This window comes from Lonchura striata, chromosome 2, assembly GCF_050655825.1.
Source record: "Lonchura striata isolate lonStrDom1 chromosome 2, ASM5065582v1, whole genome shotgun sequence".
In the NCBI taxonomy this organism is placed as follows: domain Eukaryota; kingdom Metazoa; phylum Chordata; class Aves; order Passeriformes; family Estrildidae; genus Lonchura; species Lonchura striata.
Genome location: NC_140704.1, coordinates 72,127,354 through 72,149,551, shown reverse-complemented (window position 1 = coordinate 72,149,551; position 22,198 = coordinate 72,127,354). Strand labels below are relative to the sequence as shown.

Genomic DNA, 22,198 nt, shown 5'->3' with positions numbered 1-22,198 from the left:
TAATTTTAGCAGCAGTTCTGCCTTAAATTTTAGTGTTTTAGTTGAAGATTAATACTCCATGACAGAACAACATGTATTTTATACCTCCAGATGCAAACTATTCAAATACCTAGAGGCAGATTTCCTAATATAGCCCACTTTTTGAACAAGAAAAATAACACAAAACTGAGCTCTTTTAGTCTGCTCAAGGTAGTAAGTAGTATAGAACAGTGAAGGAACTTTCAATTTTTAATAATATTTCTAAAGACCTAGTTATCAATTCCACACTTTCAAGACATTGCTACTACAAAGAGTTATTAGATTTTTAAAATGCTTATTTTAACAAAGCTTCCAGAAAGCAAATTAGTCATCATATCATCCCTTACTACTATTATATATTCTTGAACTTAGCTCTGGAATGCAGGTACCACATAAGGAAAATAGCTTGACAAAAAAGCTAATATAGAATTGCTGGAGAAAAATTTAGTGTGTTCTTTATTGAAGCCAAGAACTTTCTTTTTTTCCTTCTTTCCTACAATTGAATCATTAAACACAGAGTAAAGCAGGCAAAGAGGAAATTAATTTCTAAGGAAAAAGTCCTGAAGGCATCATTCCTTGGGTGGCAACAGATGTGATTCACAACAGAGCAGCAGAGATTTTTTTGTTGTTGTTTTTTGAGAAGCAGATGCAGATCATTCTGATCTTGTATTACTAGCTGGCAATTTGGACCAATACCAGCAACCTAAAAAGTTCAAAATAAGAAAAATCAAGAAAATATGTACAAGAGAAAAATTAGTAACTTTGTGAGAAATTAAGAGGATGAGTAACTTTTCATATAACTTGAGTACTTTGTTTGAGCTATTTGCTTAAACAGATAAAAAGTAAGTGTAAGTGTGAACATTTCCATGGAAACTTTTAGGGAAATCAGGCCTAATCAGTCTGATAATTAGACTGTTGACAACAATCTGGAGATACAAACCTTTTTCTATGAACCCTGTAAAAATATAAGAAGCAAATGAAAAAAACTCATGGAAAGCATACATAGTATATATCTGCTCATTCAGTTGCTCCATTTATAAGTATGCCATAAACACAGCCTACACAAAACCTCAAACCAAGTAAGTCCTGGTACAACCCATTAAGAATGAGGACAAAGACCAAAAGAACTGAGCTAAGCCTAATCTTTCCTGGGCAGAAGGTCACAGTAGAGGTAACAGGTAGCTTGGGGGCACTGAATTAGGGAGTACCACTCCTAAACCATGACAAACAGTTGTGAAGAGCAGTACCTCCTTCCTCTGTGCCTTCTGCCTCCCACAGATATTCTGTGTATTCAGAGCAACATCATGCTTGCTGGATATTTGCAGTGAATGTGAGTCCAACGGAAGACAAAAAGTAAGGATTCCTTAGTCCGGAATCTTCCTGTAGGATGTCTCCATCAAAAGGTTTAATTTCTAGTCTGCTCTACTCACCCTGAAAACCTAGTGGTACTAAAAATCTTAGAGACAGAGCATAAATATAGATCTAAGTAAAGGAAGGAGATGTTATTCCATCAACTTTTTCAAATCACTCTTTCTCTCTAGTTGCTTGCACTGAAGAGGTAAAGACTCAAAGTGTAACTAAAAAGATTAATTTTCATAAACAATTACTGAAATTCACTGTTCTAATAGTACATTGCACTAAGCACATTTAACAAAAATGTCCATATACACCAACCTCTAATACACAGATTTTCCAAAAATATTCAAGAATCCCATTGCTCTACCCATCTGTTCAACGATTATATCTGTTAAGTATCTCATTTGGTCCAAACACCCACTAAAATGTTAATTACAGAACTCAAATACAAGTGCATTAATTAGTAAACAACTACATTTGGAAGACTACACGTTTGTTTTAGCTGAACACACCGGCAGTTGTTGTGAATAGCAGGTGGATTTCTATCCCACATCCAAAGAAACAAAAATTCACATTAAATACTGCCAAATATTTTTTTTTTCACCATTAGAATTTTTTGTACCCTGCAGAGCATGAGAAACCATGCTCATGCAAACTGCTACCACCATCATAATGGATGATGCCTTTCTGTCAAACGTATATGTGATCCAAGTACAAACAACATGGCATTATGGGTAATGGATGCTATAATTAAAATGTGAGTCCTAAAAAATCCTGTTGTTTTACTGGGTGTTTTTAGTAATGGTTTTGTTCTACATGAAGATAAAAACTCCCTAACAAAGGAATTAATGTATTCCTTTAATAGGCTGCACCCTGAGTTAAGTTTTAAAATTTATGAGTTCTCTGCAGCATTGTTCTTTAAACAATGGCATTGTCAAATGCAACCAGTGAGAAGATTAAAGTTCTCCCAGCAGATTAAGTACAAATTATCTGTCCTCCTGTTTCAGCATCATTTGTTCATTTATCACATAACGTCTAGTATTTCTGGTCAGTGTCAATATGCTCTGCATCCTTGCAGTTAACAGATGTCTTCTCTTGTCGAATGAATTACTTTATGTTTCACGCACTGGTGGCCGCAGATGTGTCACTATAGCAACATCATTAATTTCAGATCTTACCGGAAACATGCACTCCAATCAAACCTAATTATACCACATCGCTTTCTTGTCCCACAATAAGGAAACTATAATGCAATTATTGGGATACTTCATTTTCTATTATACTGTGGCAAATGAGAGAGCCACTGTGATGGACGCTTCTTGTCAAAAAGCTTATTGATAAAGCACAAACCCAATTTACAATCATACAAAGGACTACCTTGCAATTATGTTAGTAATGCAATGCTCCTTAGACTCAACAACTAATTCTCAATCATTTCCAGTGAAGCCTGGGCCACAATATAAGACTTTGGCAGACAGTTCTCTGGATTCCGTTTCCTTTTCAGTATTGAGAAAAACTTTGCCTGTTTACTTTTAACTCTGTAGTGCTGTTTTTTAGTAGCACCCACTTGGGCAGATGGCTACAAAACTGACTCCTTTCTTTATCCTCTGACAGCCAGGCCTTAAGTGGGCAGAACAACAGAATCCACTGGTTTATATGACTAGAAATGAAAATTCAAATAAGAAAGTGCTGAGACTGGCTCTTATAAATGGTATAATCATGTAATGTCAATCATGGATTAAGAGTACAGACTTTGTTCATTACCTAACAGTATGTTTCACATTTATCATAAAATGCATAATGAGAATAAATGTACTCAGGAAAGAAATCTGGAAGCAGCTACCAATAGACCTGGGTAAAAATAACATTGTCAATGTGTTTGTCCAGAATGAAGAACAGTTTAAAATTTGCAGGGCACTTAAGATTATTAAAACAGAGCAGTGTTAGTCGTGTGAAGCTGGTGGCATCTCCAGGACTCCTGGCTTATTTTCACTTACATGAGCTTTCAGCTGACACTCGGGTAAAAGCGCATAGAGTGAGGTTGCTGATTCTGCTTCTTTCTAAAACACATTGAAACTACTGCCTTAGAGTATGGCCTTCACTTTCATTTTTACATCATTATTGTACAGATTCAGACCTTCCACTAGAATTCAGCAGACCTCAATCCTCTGAAAAGCCTTAGCAGTTGAATACCAACAGTCTGTAATCTCTACTAGCAAAGTTTAAAAAGTTTACATTCATTTTGCTTAGAAAGTAGTGTTTTGTAACTAGAATCTACTTTGTAAGTTAACTTTACTGCATGGTTTTGAAAATAAATTATTTTTTAACATCTTTTTCCAAACATAAGCTGTAAATTACTTATTTCAAGTCTTCAGTGTGACAAGACTCAAAGTTACATAAATTATCATGATGAAGGGTGCAATCAAAATCAATAAGCAGTTTCAAATAGTATACAAATCATTAGGTAACTGAAATAAGACTTGTTTAACAATCATTCACTTGCTCTGAAGAATTGTCACACTATAGTTAGCAATATATTTTCCTTTTACAAAATAGGAGAACAACATTCAGATGTATATAGGATACCATATGTGCCTATAGAAAAAAAAAAAGGAAAGTATATTTTGAAAATGTGATGATATATTATATATTTACACTTCATTTTGAATATGCAGCAACAGAAGTGTTAGCATGGGAGGGAATAGAGAACCATTTCAAACAGAAGGAGATATAAATTGTGTATTATGCTTTTGGAGCAGTATTACAAATGCCAACCCCTGCCCTCCCCAGCAGCTTTTCATGATTTTGAACTATATTTTACTTAAAACCGGTAAAAGAATTCTTCAAGCTTTTCGAGAAACAACTTCCTCCGTTTAGAAGTAAAGCTTCTTTAAAAAAACCCATGCATATCTACCAGAAATTATTTATTCAATCTCAGAAAGAAACAAGAAAGTGTAACACAAGCTATTACTTCTTCACACTCTCAGTACTTACCTTCTGATCCCAGTAAGGGTTGGGGATCCCAGGACACCAGATGAGGTACAGAAACAGAGTACAGTTATGAAGGTGAAATTATTCAGCAGCTCCAGAACTGGTCTTGGAACAGTAACTAATAAAGTAACTAATAAAGAGCAAGTAACTTCACCAGGACAACAGATATAATTTTGGAGGCTGATCTTGTGACTTGTTTTGGAAATTACTTGCTCTCTCAAAGGTCATTCAAAACTTGCTATCATACAATATTGCAGTAGCAATGAAGTGCAGAATAAACCAGCATCCTGAGTGCTATTCCAGAGTCTTTTCAGAGGAAGATATATGGTACTCTTACATGTGCTGTACAGTATCCTCTTGCTATAGAAGAGCTGTTCCCACCGGAATAAATCAGAGTACTACCAAAAGCTGACTTTAATATCTAAGCACTGGCCTACCCAAGCCTATTGGTACTTGTAAAAGTCCTCCAGCAAATGTGTAAAATTTTATTGAGAAACAAAAATCAGTAGTCTAAATCTACTCTTACATTAGCATATTCATAGAATTACATTTAGAAATTTTATAGAAGTTATCAGATTTCAGAATGGTAACCTGATATACCTGTTTTATCCGTTAGTAAATAAACTAATCGTCCCAACTCTTCTGGTATGGTGCTAGTTCGAACAACTGTTCCAGGAATATTGTCATCTTTCATAATCATCCACCCATAGGCTGCCTTACCCATGTCCAAGTTGACACGTAAACTGCAAAGGAAATTTATACCATAATCAGTGTGAATATTAGGCAAAGTGAAAATGATAACCATAAAAATAACACTAGAAGCTCTTTTTAGTATATCTGAAAAAAGAATGATCATAAACTTATGTGCACCAAATTTTGGAACAGTGCTTGTTTCTAGAGTACATATCACAGGCTTCATCCCAGAATTTTAGAAGATATAGCAGAAGATGTGCAGTATGATGTATTCTGCATGAGACAGATTCCAATACTTCATGAAGACTCAACTGAATTACATTAGTAAACTTATACAGAGGGGTAACATATAGCAAGAACAGATCACTATTCAAGTCACAGTTTTTATCCACTAAACATACCCAAAGACCTCCAATGTTCTCTTTATGATGCGAAATTACAAATATTTTTGTACCTTTTCAAGTCACTGGTGTATTTTTTTTTAAAAAACAACCAACAACATTATTTCTTTAGGATAGTACAACCGTATTTGTCAGTTCCTCTTTAATCAACAAATCAATGCTAATTTTGTCCTTCCCAAAATGTAGCTAGAGAGGGTCTGTCATAAAAAGAGAAAAGTATGAAACAGCAAAATGCGCCCTTGTGACAGCATTTTGGCATGAAGTAATCTTTGGGTTGCTCACTAACAGAAAATATGCAATTTACAGCAAATTTTACTGATTATACACGGAAGTCCAAAATCAAAAGTATGTTTTTCCAGTTCACTCTGTGCATTCATTTTTTAGTATTTCCGTGTCTTCATCATATAAGAACTAAGATGCATCTTGTATTTCTATGTTAAAATAAAAAAGTCTTCACTAATTTGATCACATTAATCTTCCCCATAATAAAATGCTCCAACACAAAACTCTATCCACCTGGTTCTAAACCATTTAAATGCTAGTTTCCTCTGGCTATTCACCATGCTTCTGCTGCCAGGTCAGAGGAGCAGTGACTAATAAAAAGGCATGTGTTGATTTCTCTTGACTCTGCTCTAGCAGAAATACTGAAAACAGAGATAGGACAGCAGCTACATGAACTACTGAGGTCATTTGGTCTGTTCAGCCTGGAGAAGGGGAGACTGAGGGGAGACCTCATCATAGTCTATAACTTGTTCACAGGGGAAGAGGAGGGGCAAACACTGATCTCTTCTCTGTGATGACCAGTGACGGGGCCTGAGGGAATGGCCTGATTTGCGTAAGGGGATGTTTGAATATTAGAAAAAGGCTCTTCATCCAAAGGATGGTTGGGCACTGGCACAGGGTCCCCAAGGAAGATGTCACAGCACCAAGCCTGACAGAGTTCAAGGCGTGTTTGAACAATGCTCTCAGGCACATGTGTGACTCAAGGATGGTCCTTATAAATCCCTTCCAATTAAGCATATTCTGTGATTCTGCAAACCATTTGTAGCTAAGTTACCAACACAAGAGTGTCAAGTTAAGCAACAGGTTTACATTAATGTAACTCTTAGAATTGGTCAAAGGTATGTATCATGATCAAAACACTGCTAATGTGCTTTGTAAGAGTCCTGACATCATCCTGACTTAACTGCATAATAAAAAGAGCAGGTACCAGGAGTTTTCATCTGTCCTCTCGGAATCACAACAACAGATTGTGAATTACGTGAGGTAATAGTGCAGGGAACAGTGAGTCACAATATGCACTATCCCATAAAGAAGAGATGCATTTAATTAGAATTGTGAAAGGATCTGAAATTTTGACACACACTGAAAAAAAGTTTATTCTACATCCCCTACCTCCTGAATTTGTACAGCAGAAGACAAAACATGTTGCAGCAGAAAAGAAACATATGTTTTAGATACAAGATTTACCATTTAGGATGGTATTTATGCTTTAACTACATCTTATTTTCCCACCAAAATCGTCATCATCTGAGAATTACCCTTCTCTGTGGTGATATACCCCAATTAGTCCTGCAATTTCCCTAAAATTTCCCTAATTTCATCTGCCTTCAGACATGCAAATATATGTAACAAAAGGACAGACAACAGAAGGAGGACTCTACAGATTCTTTTTACTGAAAATGCTACAATATAGTGAGAAAAATATTGGAAGTAACTTGCCTCACACTGGTTAACTACAGTTTTACCCTATCTTACTCAATCCAGAGCCAGTACTGTGCAAATTGCATTCTTATTATCTGTTAACTTTCAGAGTTAATACAAAGACCAAAGCAACACACCTCACATTGAAACCAAAGGAACAGCAAAAGATTTACTCCTCTTAGGGATGTGAACCTGCTAGTTAGCCACTAAAGTACAAAGGATGCCATCTAACTTGACATGAGAAACACAAGCCCACTTAGTTTATTTAAAAACAGATGGACATTTGCTCTAGCCAGGAGCAAGTGGATTAACTGAATAATGAAAGCTGCTTACCATCCCACTTCAAAGGGGCATTTAGACTATCTACCAAGATAGAAATTCTGAGAGGGACACACTACTTAAGCACTTCAGTCTCAGGTACATGGCAAACACACAGAGACATCCACATGGCTGCTCTACCAATGGAGCTCTGCAGCTGTTCAGATATGAAAAACTGTGTTACAGTAAAGTAACATCAAAAAAGTCTCCCAAAGTTGAAGTGCAGCAAGCATCTTTACTTGCACCTTTTATGTGTATCCCTTGGTTTTGATGTTCTAAACACTCCATACATTTATCTATAATATAATTGAATATAATTTAAAGGTAAGAAAAAAAGAGAAAAGGAAATAAGACTCCAACTTCTCTTGCTGAGCAGTGAGGAGAAATCCATATTTTAAAGCATTATGGCATTTTAGGAATTACTCTAGCTTTCCAGCATGCACTACTAAGTAGAACAGAATGTACGCCCTTATGCTGATGGACCTAATAGCTGGCACTGCTGGTCTATAGAGAAATAATGTCTCCCCAATGACTAAGACAGTCCAAAACAGCATTCTGGCACACAGAAAGACATTGGGTACAGGCTTGAATTGTTAAGATGAATAAAGAAATAAACAGGAATAAAAATTAGTGCCATAGATTATTTTTTTAGTATTAATTCTAAAATTTGTACACTGTATCCTTTTCTGACTTCTTCACTTCATGCTTTTTGTCTTAAGAGGAAATCTTTATCTTTGAAATCCTTGTAGCTATTGGTTAGCACACTATGGAAATTGATGCAATACTAAAAATGCTGATGGCCTATTAATAGTGAATTTGCTTTTGAAACTAGAAACCTCTCCAACAGAGCTTCACAGGAATGGATAAAAATACTTCACTGAAAAGTCCAAGGATTTTTACATAATAAAACAAGGAGACACTAAGTTCACTCAAAACAAAGATACTTTCAGTGCCCGATAATGTTAGTTATCATTTCTGATAATTTCTTTGCAGACTTTAGGAAACCTCATTATATAACCAAAACATTTTAAATTCACCAGTTTTCAATCCTTCTCAATTTAATTCATTTAAACAAAGTTCAAACACATTAGTTAATAATGAAAACACACAGAACAGCATCCAATGTAGCATTAGCAACTGTTGCATTAGTAACACTAATTTTTAGCAAACCAATTACCATGCAATATTTAGGAAGAGTATATTAATATAGGAATTTGAAGGCTATTGCAGAGAATGAGCTATTTAGTAAAAACAGTAATACAATGTTTCTTGTCTCTCCACCTCAGCACCAGTTACCCTAGAGCAGGTAATCCTAAGGCAATTTTTATCTAGCTTGGGGATTTATTCCATTAAGAGACAGAGTTCCTCTTCAATTCAGCTTCAGAATAAATAAATAACACAACATTTCAGAATCCACATTGCATTTAACTAAATGTTAAAAGCGAATAGTTCTGCTTTTATTCCCTCAAAAACAACACAAATGTTTTAGATTAAACACACTCCTATTTACAGGATTTCTAAATGTCTTTTTTTTTTTTTTTTTTCCCCCCACAAATTGTAATGATGTACGGTCCCCTTCTAAAGGTGTCTGATTTGTTTTGTTTTTGGTTTTTTGGTTTTTTTTTTTTTCAAAATGACAAATTTGCCAATAAGCAAAGGCTTTCACTAAGAAAGTTTGGCAAATACATTTAGAAACTCCACTAATATTCTACCATTCATGACTCAGTGAAAAGCAATCAAGACCTACTGAAGTTAGCAATGACAATTTTGTGAACAAAGCGATATTGTGTCAAATAAAATTCAAGTATGATTTTGACTAAAAATTAGATGGTAGGGTTTTTTCCTAACTTCCTGAGCAGTTCTGTATATGTAAGAGTTTTGTAACCAAAACACCAGAGCACTGCCAAAACTCCACATATAGTATGAGTACCCAAAGTGGTATCTACTTTTTAAAATAAATGAAGTCATTGAGATGTAGTCTTATTTTCAGGATTTTCTTCACTATGAAAATGATACTGAAGGTGATACTTGGGTCTCATTATTATCCAAAACTGTACCAAATCTCCTATGGCTACATCCCCTAACCTTCTTAACATATCCCTCCTTGAAACAGCCATAAACTATACACTGATATATGCATTATTCAAAATGGAGAAAAAAATGGAATAGCTTTTAAATTACTGGTCAAGAAACAACTAAAAATATTTTCAATTCAACATGCCTGGAAAGTTAAATCTTCAGAGAAACTGATTTTTTGGAGCCTAGTAAATGATATTAACTGGCATTAAACAAATAAAAATAGAACAAAACAGAAGTTACTTCATTTAAGTACAACATTATATAAGGATCTAAGAAAATGAAAATCAACCTACAGGTCATCCTTTAATTTCTCCATCTTTCATATTTTATTTGACAAGGAAATGGGAATATAATATTCCTTTCTGTTTTGTCCACTATGTATGTTTTTTATTTAGCTTTTTTTGCTATTTGTTGGCATTCCCAAGAAGAGCTTCACAACTGTGTTTCTGTTTGCTTGATAACTGGTCTGACGACTTCTCTTGCACTAACTTTTTTAAATTTTGTCTATTATGTGAGCATATAAAAGAAAATTAAGGAAGGTACACCTAGCATTTTGCATTAAACCCTGGGAGCGAATGCAATTTTGAAAGAGAACTCAATGCCACACATTTATGATTAAATATTTGTGGCAAAAAATGTGTATCAACACTGTATTGCTATAGTGACTGTGGTACATGCAGTTTTTCAAGGGCTAAATGCAACTCAGATACAGATAATTACTTGTTGTAACATAGAACTCAAAAATCCAGGAGGAAATCTAGGGAATAAATAATGAAAAAATTTATCTGTGAATTTCTTACAGGCGTTGCTTGAGAGATGTAGCATGTATGGAACAGTGACAGTGATCACTTCCTATGAAAAATATTTCTTTGTTATTATCACATTTATCAGCTCAGATGCTGTCTGTCCTTCATTAGGCCTCTTATACCAACATGACAATATTCATATTGGAGGTCCAATACAAATAATATTTAAAATATTACTTGCTGTAAAACTTGCCGTATTACTTGCTGTAAAACCAGAAACAAAACCTAGGAGCAAATAGGCAATGTTACAAGATTTGAAAGGAGGAAGATTTACTACAATAGATCAGTTTAAAAAATGACTTCTTTTTTAGACTGATTGTGCTCAGTATTGTGGCCAGTCCTGTTTTATAAATATCTGTAATAATGATCAGGACAAGGGGATCTAACTCCTCCTGAGTAAGTTTGTGGAAGACACCAAGCTGGGTGGGAGTGTTGATCCACTGCAGGGAAGGAAGGAAGTACAGAGGGGTTTGGACAGGCTGCGTCAATGGGCAGAGGCCCATTGTATGAGGGTCAGCAAAGCCAAGTGCCACGTCCTGCCCTTGGGCCACAACAACCCCAGGCAGCTCCACAGGCTGGGGACAGACTGGCTGGAAAGCTGCCCAGCGGAAAAGGACCTGTGAGGCGCTGGTTGGCTATTGTTGAACCTGAGCCAGCAGTGCCCAGGTGGCCAAGAAGGCCAATAGCTTTGGCCTGTATCAGCAATAGAGTGGCCAGCAGGACCAGGGCAGCAATCGGCCCTGTATCTTGCACTGGTGGGGCCACACCTCAAGTCCTGTGCTCTGTTTTGAGACCCTCGCTACAAGAATGACATTGATGTGCTAGAGTGCGTCCAGAGAACATCAACAAAGCTGGGGAAGGGTCTGGAGCACAATTCCTATGAGGAGTAGCTGAGGGAGCTGGGGGTGTTTCGCCTGGAGAAAAGGAGGCTCAGGGGTGCCTGAAAGGAGGGCATAGCCAGATGAGGGTCAGTCTCAAGAGGAACCAGCATCAAGTCACACCAGGGGAACTCTAGATGGGATATTAGGAAAAATTTCCTCAGTAGAAATGTTGCCAAGCATTGGAACTAGTTGCCTAGGGAAGTGGGAGTGTCTAGATCGCTGGAGGTATTTTAAAAGACCCACAGATCGGATTAGCACTTAGGGAAATGTTTTAGTGCTGGACTGGCAGTGCTGGATTAATAGTTGGACTTTATGATCTTAAAGTTCTACTTGAATCTAAATAACTTTTTGATTCTCTATTTTTTTTTTTATGTAGCGTGAATATCAGATGTTTTAAGAGAAGCACAAGGCTAGCTCAGGCAGTAGTATAGCACTGCACTGGACAGTGTAAGACAGTCTTAGCACAAGAGAGACACGCCTTAACTTCTGCTGCAAAATTAATTAGTAAAATGTCATGAAGCATCACATAATGTTTATTGGTCTCTATAGAGATTGCATTATATGGTATTAAAGCACAATACACTAAATGTGTATTCAATCACTTGCTTAAGCTACTTCATAAGCAGCTCTTTAGCTCTTCCATATTGAAACCTTTGAATCATATATCTAATATATACTCTGTCTCTCTGAGACTTCATATACTGATACTCTCACATCTATATGGATTAGAGCTTCAACACAGCAGAAACTACAGCATGACTGAAAGCAGCATGGCTGCTTTCTGCTGTTAGACAGTTTGCACAGGTGTGAGTTCCCTGAATCTCAAGAAAATACAGAAATTCCTGTCTCTATGATCTGGTATTTGAGGGACTATTAATGAATTTCAGACATAAGACCTCCTAGCAGTGTTTTCCTCACTGCCCCTGAGAACAGACTCAGATAATTTGAAGCATTTAAGTTTCTTTTAAAGACCCCCCCCAAAAAAAAAAACCCAGCTGGAAGCCATGAAGTGCCCCAAAACTTTACTACTTAAGTGCAAGGCAGCTCCTTCCAGTCATTTGGGACAGCTTCTTTTGTCAGAACAGCTCAGTTACAAGGAGTGTTGGGGTGTACAAAGGAAAGCACAAGAGACATTTCAGCTTCTGTTCACACTAAAACTAAAGGATCCTTCTAAAATGATGTCAATCCAGCTTTAAACTGCTATTAAATATAGAGCCTGGATGATACACATTTTTAACAGATCCCCAGTCAATATCTTGTAATTTTAAGGTAAATCCTCTACAGTTCTTAACAGCTAAGAAGAAGCACATACAGCTACAAGACTCACATATCTGTATCTGTGAGGCAGCAATTTCACCAAACATTGTTTGGCTAATTATCTTGAAAAACTTTCCTGGCTACATTATTTGGTTTTGTTTTGCTTTTTTTTTTTTTTAAACAAAACCCAAACATACAGAAAACCTTAACACAAAGTGCAACTCACTTTGTCTTTCAAGGTGGTGAAGAAGTCTGGACAATGAATTAACAAAGTCCACTGGTGATGGAAGGGATCCAGTTTGTGGGGCAGTGCCATCACTAAGTATTTTCTTCAGCTTGGATTTCTGAACCATTTGCTACAATAGCTCAAGTGAGCTGATAAAGACATGTTAGTACTCAAGGCTGGGGAAAAGAACAGAATAATTTTGCAACAAGCCTCCCTAACAGCCTTAACATCTTTCCTACATCCATATACACACACATCGGAATTTTCATCTCTGTAGTAGTTGGTATCTTGCATCCTACACTGATTAAAGCCTCTTCTATTCTCTTGCACTTAAAATTCAAAAATCTGACCCTTGTCATTCAGAAAACAGACAATCCAAAAATACAAGTTCAACAAAAGCACCTTATTAAAAAAGTAAAGGTGACATCACAGACTTAAGAACTTCCATGCAGGTATCACAGAGCAGCAGTGTGGACATCCCTGCTGTTGTGGTGCGTTTTTGCCTTCAATTAATGTTTGCTCAATGTTCATTCATTTCCCTCCTCCCTAGTCTCCTCCCCTCCCCAGTTGTCAATCTTCCCAAGCTCTTCCCTAACCTCCTCCCATCCAAGTTGTCAATCCTCCCTTTCCCTGTCCCTTTCCCTAGAAAATTCCCTGTCACTCCTTCTAGTCCCCTCCCCTTCTTCCAGAGTGTTCCCTGTCCATTTAGTTACACCTGACACCCTGTTGGTTACTTTATGTTATTCCACTCCCCTATTTCCCCTGATAGGTTTATGATATGTCAGTCCTGCCTTAGACCCCTCCCCAGTTCTGCCCTCAGTGGTTATTGTTCCTACGCCTCTCCTCCTGACTTTCTGTATAAAACCTTTGTTTGCCCTCCCAAGCTGGTCTTTGGGGCTCCATTTTCTCCACCTAATAAACCCGTCTGGAACACCCCAAGTCCTGTGTCGCCTCCATCTATCCCTGTGCCAATAACTGGGATTGCAGAGCTCACAGGGGAACAGTCGCACCTCTCTTCCCTCGTCACCCAGCACGCAACCGCTCGGAGCGTCGTGAGACACAACACCCTGCTAGCTTGCTATGTGACAACTGCACTAGGTGATACAGTCTAGCTGGCTAGAGCCAACTAGAAAAAAAGCCTAAAAATGCTAGGGAACATGGAAAAACTCAGATAATGGGTGAAGATAAATCACAGAGAAATTTACTTTGTTTTGGACAGTCTGTCAAGGATTTGCTTTATATCCTCTTTCCCTGATAAATCTTAAGAAATTAAAATAGCTTGACTTCTTAGGGCAGCAGATTGCCTATGGAGGTTCCTTGGGCTATGGTTTCTCCATATGGAAAAAGAAAATATCAATCACATCAACACTTTAAAGGGCCAAATGTTTCTGGGGGGGTGGGGCTGTTCTAAACATTTTGTGCATAATGACTCTAACTTAAGAGTTTAGAGATGGACTAAGCTTTTGATACCTGTTTATTACTACTTCTTCTCCATTTTTCCTGATTCCTTGTACACCACAGAATGTGTGCAATGTTGGAGGCTGATTTTTTGGAGGTGAGGGGTGAGTAAGTGTTGCTTATTGGTATGGTTTTTATTTTGCTGTGCTGTTAGGTTTTTTTTACAGTTGTTTTATGTTTATACTTAAGTCTTACATGCCCCTCAGTGATACCCTGCACAAAGTTAAATAACACTTTGCTAGATCTAGATGAGTATTTAGGATGCAGCTGAAACACAAGGAACCATCTTCTTTCTGATGCATCTGAAAAGTTCCTCTTCCTATTAATTACAGGAGAGGCTGCACAGAGATCAGTTAAACTCTACTAACTCTATCATCATCTTCCTGATGATCTTCACCAAAAACATCTAGCCATGAAAAGCTATTTTTATTGCATACCTAGAAGTTCCCTTGCTCTGCAAACCAAAAGCCAAACAGAACTGCAAAAAAGCTCCACAATTAGAAACTTCCTGAATTCTCTAAAACTATCAAGCAACACATTTAATATGTGTCTGAGTCCAGATACGCTTTGCCTCTAGCAGTGAATCCTAATCTCTAACCTTTCATTTACATCTGTAATTTCATTATTTCCCCCACATAGCTATCTTAAAAATAATGGGAAGATACAACACCTAGTGCTTCAATGTCATTTGCTTTGTAATCTTCATCCTTGAGAGTTTACACTCAAAATACAGCCTAAAACTTAAGTCATTCCCATGCTTAACATACAGAAGAGAGGAAGGGAAGTGTAGCCATATTTTAGCACCAGCATGACTGAGTTGTTCATCTTGCTGACAGTGTGGGAAGCAACCCTGTATTTATGAAGATTTGAGCTGAAGAAAATTTGGTAGAGAAACAGATAAATCTCTAGGGAGGAAAGCATTCTGTGATAAATTCCTGTCTGATGAACTAAACCAACCATATTCCCTAATATTTTTAGTTTTTATATTATCTCTCACAAACAGTTGTAAATTGGATTAGACATGCTAGAAATTATTTTTGGAGAAAACCTAGTCCACAAGTCCTCTAAAGAACTCTTACACTGAAAAGGAGCTGCTCAGTGAACATGTTTTTTCAATGGTATATGTTGAACTTTCAATATAGAGCAAAATTTACTTACAACACCTCTATGGCCTTAATCCTCTTGCATCCAGTAAAAAAAACATTAAAATGGTTAAAAGTTATCCTTTAGTTAGAAGTGATCCTTTATATCCTTAGCTCTTTTTCCCCTCCCCTGGAAGTTTTAAAGTGCATCTCTGAGTAAAATGTACACTTAACCATTTGAATGGAGGCCTTTTTGCCTCTTCACATGGATAAATTGTTTAATACTTAGTAACTGGGTGTGTAGAGTGGGATGGCAACATGATTGAATAGCATCATTCAAGCAGTAAAGGAGTTATGACAGTGACAGTGTTCAAAAAGATATCCCAAAATTGTGGTTCCAGCAGATTTGCCAGAACCTTCTCCTTCAACTTCCCACAGAATCAGTTTCTCTTGCAACACAAAGGTACTATAAAAATAAAGTCCATTAAGTTATAAAATGTTAAGAGTGAGGCTTCCTGAGTATCCCATTGGTCAAATATGATACAATTTCCTTCACACAGACATGTACTTTAAAATGTGACCACAGTAACGTGTAAGTAATGTAAGCTTAGATTAAAAGGCTTAATGAAATCCTCCTGTTATTTTTCTTTCCTTTACTACGTGAACTTAAATATTGCGTGCATGCCTGAGGGGACAGGTCTTAAATCTAGCTACAGTTTAGATGCTGGTAACTCCAGCTGATCACTGGGCTTACTGAATGATGTATCTGAAACTGAACAGTTCTAAAGAGGATCTAAAATTAACAATTACCTTAATCTAAACACTGAGTATTTTAATTCTATTTTGCAAAGGCAATACCTATGCAAATAAAATAATTCAGTTCAGAGCCAGTGTTCTCATTTCTATGTCCACAGAAGACTTGATTACCCACATGGATATTATTTCGTGTTCCAGTTTATCTGCAATTTGAATATACAGTACTCATGCTTAATGAATTAATTAATTCAGGGCAAGTCTCTACTTGGTTACATGTTAAAACTCCTCTCATTGTAAAAGAGCACTTACATTATTCAGCCATCCAATTTAAATTAATCATTATTGGGGTAAAATGTCTGTATTTTAACCAGAGAAATTGAATATTTTTAGTATTTAAGGCATTAAAAATTCCACAATGCGTCTAGCAGTTCATTCAACTGCATGCTTCCTGAAACCTCTTTCTCATATACCTTGTATCCTTATTAATACATTTATGCTAGCAAAGGATTAGATATCCTGATTACTCCAGCAAGATGAACATTATACAAGAAAAAATACAACCGTATTGCTTTCTGTATAGTGATCCTTCAAGAATCAGCAGATTTGTTGGCACCTTCTCCTTCAGCTTCCTGATAAGATCAATTTCCTTTGCAATGAGAAGCAAGTATAAATTTCAAGAAAGCCACATACAGTGAAATTAGGCAACAGTATTTTGCTTTCATTCTTATACATACCTGATTGGGATGATATAGGAAAACAGGAGGAGGAACCGGAAAAGGTTGCGATACCACGGGCCTACAAATCCTTGCAAAGTTACCATAACAACTGATAGTGCCACTAAAGCCAAAAACAGGGCTTTGGTCAGTTGATTCAGCTCCAGGTCCAGCAATCCAACCTGAAGGAGGAAAAAGAAATCAAGTTAGTCAGTAGTTTTTCTTAAATTTATGCTTCTGCAGTGCAAACAATTAACAATTGTTTGCTTTGGTTATTCCTACCTATTAAAAATCCATGCATTTAACAATTAACATGAACGTAACAATTAACTGAACTTTGATAATTGCATTGATTGCTATTCCTATTTGCACATTTGCTTGCACACAAAAGATTTTCCCTGGTTTTGTAGCAATAACAATTCCCAGAACCAATGTGAATTGTCCCAGCCAAGTCTTTTGAATACCTTCAAGTCTGACACATCCCTTCTCCATTCCTTGTTGGACAGGAATACAGAAGGGCAAGGAGAAAGGATAATTACAGATGAACAAATGAGCAGGGACAATATTCTTCTGTCATGCATGCAGCAAAAATACTGGCATGGTGTATTATATTTGTAGGGAGCTCACTGACTGCTAGAAGATCAAATACTTGTTAGATTCAAGAACTAACAGGCACAAGTCACAGTGCACTTATCACATGAATAAGAAGTCACAGGCTTCTTATTTGTGTGACAAGTGCACTGCGACTTGTCACTATGCTCTCATCCCACTCTGTAAATCTGAACCTATGCCATAGAAATGACTTTTAATTGTATAAAGTTTTCACTTATCCAATACAATAATAAAAACAACATTCAAGTGGAATATCCATTTTCAAATCAATATAGTGAAACAGAGCTTAAACTTCACATGAATAAAAAGGTATTTGTTTTAGAAACATTTTAAGTAAAACATTAGGAGAAGCTATCTTTCAACCACTGTTTCTCATGAAAAAAATATATTTAAGCTATGTAACTAAAATTCTCATCATTTCAATAATGTATGATGTAAGCTAGGGTTTTTTTCCTCTACTTTTTGGGATGCTCTAGTAGTCAGTAAAATATGTGGGAAAACTATGTCAGGAAGAGTTTCCTAGGCCCCATCACAGATGCCCCTTTTATCTCAAAGTCTTGCCAGTAAGACCAGTAAAACATAACACTTCCTTAGATAACAAACAGTCTGCAAAAGAAGCACTTTAAATATAGTTCTTAAAAATTCCAGCAATCTTGCTTACACATGGGCTGTCCCTTCCCTAGAGAATCAGGCAGCTGAAGACCACAGCGGCTGATTTATCAGCTGCATTTAAAAAGCAGCACAACGAGGACAAATATCTTGCAATTTCCGCTGCTTCAACTACTACATAGTTTATGCTTGAATTATTGAGAAAAATAGGTTTTTGGATTAAAATGAAGAAAAATGAAGCCAGGGAAGTAGAGCATGTTTCAAAGCCCAGATCTTTTTGCGTTGACAAAGGCAGCCTAAGTTTCAGGCCTCGCTGAGGATCAGATGAAGTCATTATTCATTCAGTCAGGGAAAAAAGACTCAATTACCTCAACCTAAAGATGCTATCAATGAATGCAAAGTGCATATTTTACTCTATTCATCCAAATCCCATTAAAAAGTGAAAGGAATGATTTAATCTGGCCTTCTAGAGTTGGTCTTTTTTTGTAATAAAATAAAGAATCACTGTCTTGCAATATGCATAACTACTACCTCACACTTTTTTTTCCCCTGCATCATGGTAGTGAAAGCCTATCTCTCCCCTCTCCACCCCCCATAAAAAACCCCACCCCAGAACAGAAATGAATAAAGTGCTTCTTTGGAAAGAATGCCACTTTTAGGACAGAAACATTAAATTTAGTCCACTGCACACTGATATGTAGCTAACTCAAAGCATTAATACCTTTCTAATTGATGAAGACAGATGTGAATTTAAGTTTGGGACCAAATAAAAATGTGTTTGGAGAGGTATTATTACTATAAAAAGTTGATGCTGAAAAACATTTCATGCTATAAATCTTTTGCTCAAGAACACTTGATTTACTACTAATAATGCCATTCTTTTTAATATAGATCATACTATTTGCCATAGTAAATTTTAATATTTTTATTTACTATAGTAAGTGAAGGCAATTGCAAAATTCTGCTTAAGAAGGCACACAAAGAAAGTAAGCTTTAATTGAAATGCATTTTCCATTTCTCAAAAACTAGTTACTCCAATGTACTAAAAGATACTTAATTAGTTTAATTCTGTGCTTTTCCACTAAAACAATTTCTGCAGTCAACTAATGAAACTCTGTTGAACTAGCCAGATAAATTTCATGTAGAAATTAATTAACATTCTCTAAAATTCATTTGAATATTGGAAAAGTGGATAAACTCCATTTTAACTAGACTGTGATTTTATCAAAGCATTTGTAAAATATGCCATCTTACAAAAGCTATTTATTTTCTTTGGAAAAGAGTAACTAGAATAACTATGAAAATATTAGAAATAGATTAATTAAGAATTGGAGTAATTTTCCATGTTTATTTCTATTTCCCATATTACTAAAACAAATTTTCTTCTACTTGTCATAATATTTGTTCTCTTTGAAACAACAAAATTAAGCACACCACTGGAAATTTTAATCTCCAAGGGAATATTTGTATGTAATGTCTAAGAAAACCACAATAGTTTTGCAAAGGGGCTGCTCTACGATAATGAAAATGAACACAATAATTGCCTGTATAAATTAAAATGCTACTAATAGCAACAGCCACAATTCCATTTAGCTCCTCTTTAATTTATGCTCAGAGTTTTAAATAGATAATGGTTCTCAATAAAGTAATGGCTTATACCGTCAATTGTCTGTTTGCATGGTAAATAAGCTGATAAGTTTTTAAAATATTTCATATTTGAATGAGGGAATGATTCAAAGTCTACACTTTGGGCCACAAGGTGTAATTCATTATCTTATAAGAAAAATATTAATTTAATTAAAAAGCTGAAAATAACAAGAACTTTTCCAGTAACTGAAATATATGTGAACAACAATATTGCTGTTTCTGCCCTAGATGCTTAACTTTTAGGAAAGGTTATCTTCTGAAGCTATTGTTGTAGCAATAGAACAATTCTTTTAGCACTGTAAAATGTATATTACTTTGAAAATAAGAACTTTTAAAATGCTAGAATACTGAAACGCAAAATTTGATAATTAAATGTTATAAAATCACAAAGATTTCTCAAAATAGTCCAATTCAGCCATTTTTTATTCAATTACAGTTTAAAGTGTATTACAAATAATTGCTCACAAATAGCCTTTAAGTGCCCTACTTTAATACTGTTGAAGTATTAAGGCACAGTCTTAGGACAGACTTCCCCCTGCAACCAAATTCCTTCACAAAGGTAATTATATTTCAGTAATCAGCCTGGTTCTGCACTGCCAAACACTACATTGACTACAATGAAATTTCATGGTATGCATGTTTGAGAGGGACTTGGATTTTAATTTGTACCATAAAATTTTCTTTCCTATTCTTAATACATGCTCTGAAATTAATTTATTAAGCCTGGAATATCAGTATATTATATGTTTTGATTAATTGTAGCCTACACTTAGATGTAAATGGTATGTAACAATAAATATTTAAAAATACTAAAATTCAAATAATACATCTTTCAGCTGCAGGGTGGCAAAACCAAGGTTTGCTTAACAAAAATTATTAGTAGCATTCCATCATTTATAAAAAAAAATTATATAGATTGTACTATACAGTCAGCTGCATTTATCCAAACCCCCGTGACTTGCTTCAATAATCTGTTAAACCTTCCCTATAGCCCCTGGAAATAACAGGCTACTAATTTGTGCTTAAAAGCGAAATAAAATGACACATCCTTATCTATCTACCTAAATCTTTGACACAAAAACCACAATGAGCAACTTTGGAATCTGTAAATGTTTCTTCTTTCATAAATCTCCTAATTTGCATGATTCTAAGTCTTGACTGCTTAGCAATCCAGGTAATCACATAAAGACAGTATAACTAAGAATCAAAACAAGTAAACTCAGGTTTAGCAAGCATCTTGCCTTAATTCCCTCTACTCATGCAATGGTCTGCACAAATATGTTTCTCTACAAACCTGACCTGATTAATGCCAAACCTACCGAATCTTGCATACAGTATGCATACAGTATACACTGTTTAATCAGTATCTTTCTCATTCTTTTAATCAGTAGATTCAAAGGTGGGAAAAGCAAAGAAAACACAAAAATATCTACAGCAACCATTTAGTAAAAAAAGTCATCTGTCCCTGCTTTTTGATATCAATTTTTAAACATGGTCTCATCACTGGTTTAGCTGCAAGAGCAAAAATGAAACTTTGAAAACATTTTCTGAAGCACTAAAAACCTTTTACAAGTTTTATTCATTTTAAAATTGAGGAATAATGCAGGGGGACAACTGTTCTACTTAAGTTCATAAAACTGAAATAAACTTTACTTATTTAGTCCACTCCATTTGACTTATGCAGAAATAATTACCATTAAATAGTTCATTTGATTCCAGTAACATTTTCTGTCTTACATTTGGCAAAAAAAAAATATTTATCCTTCATAAAAAATATTCATCACACAACCAAACCTTTGAGCAAACTGAAATATTTGGTATCATGTTAATACTGCAGTTTTATGGAACAAAATTATGTCATTTCTACACTGATTTCAACAATAAATTTTATATATTTAGTGTTAATTGCATCCCCCAAAGAAACAAATTACAATTACTTTTCTGTATTCTTACATAAATCAGTCAGTCTCCAATGCATAGGCATTGAAAACAGCAGAAATTTTAGAACTCAAGAAGAAATACAGTTCATGATCCAATGAAAGAGAAGCTCAAGTATACTTTGGTAGTATTTTGATGCATATTCAAAACCAGAGGTTTAACTGCTCTTAAAAGGAGAATACTATTATTATGTTTTGAAATTACCCTTCTGACTTGCCCAGCTTTACTTTAACACACTATTCATAAATGAATATTTATGTGTTTTAAAATAAAATAATCACATTGGAAGCAGAATTCCCTTTTGTAAACAGAAATATCTATAATTCTAAAAGAAAAAGAGGACTCACACCATTCTTTCTCTCTCTGTCTCATTATTTCATTCATTTTATATTGTTGCCTTTTCCAGACTCAACATCACCTGAGTCTGGATACTCAGATTGAAGCTCAATAATCCTCTCCAGGATTTTAGAGGTGCTTAGCTCTCTCTAGTTGTCTACTGCAATAAAAACTGTAAGTGAGCTATTTCCATAACTGCACTTCGATAGGGCTCAGTTGTTTGAAGTAAGGCACTCGTTTTGTCAAATGCTAGTCACAGATTTCATAGCCTTCCCAAGTGTGTCTTCTTTTTCAGTTGTATCCTGGTTTACCTGAAT

General features: G+C 35.7%; 1 protein-coding gene across 8 annotated transcripts in view; it reads right to left on the bottom strand.

Moving 5' to 3' along the window:
* ATP9B (ATPase phospholipid transporting 9B) overlaps positions 1–22,198 on the bottom strand; it is a 156,222-nt gene that overhangs the window by 32,897 nt on the left and 101,127 nt on the right. For all 8 annotated transcript variants that reach the window (XM_085571539.1, XM_085571538.1, XM_085571540.1 and 5 more), the window contains 2 exons: positions 16,761–16,921; positions 4,966–5,108 (listed from right to left, as the gene is read on the bottom strand). In XM_085571539.1, coding sequence (XP_085427665.1) covers positions 4,966–5,108; positions 16,761–16,921 — 304 coding nt within the window. The remainder of the gene's footprint in view (positions 1–4,965; positions 5,109–16,760; positions 16,922–22,198) is intronic.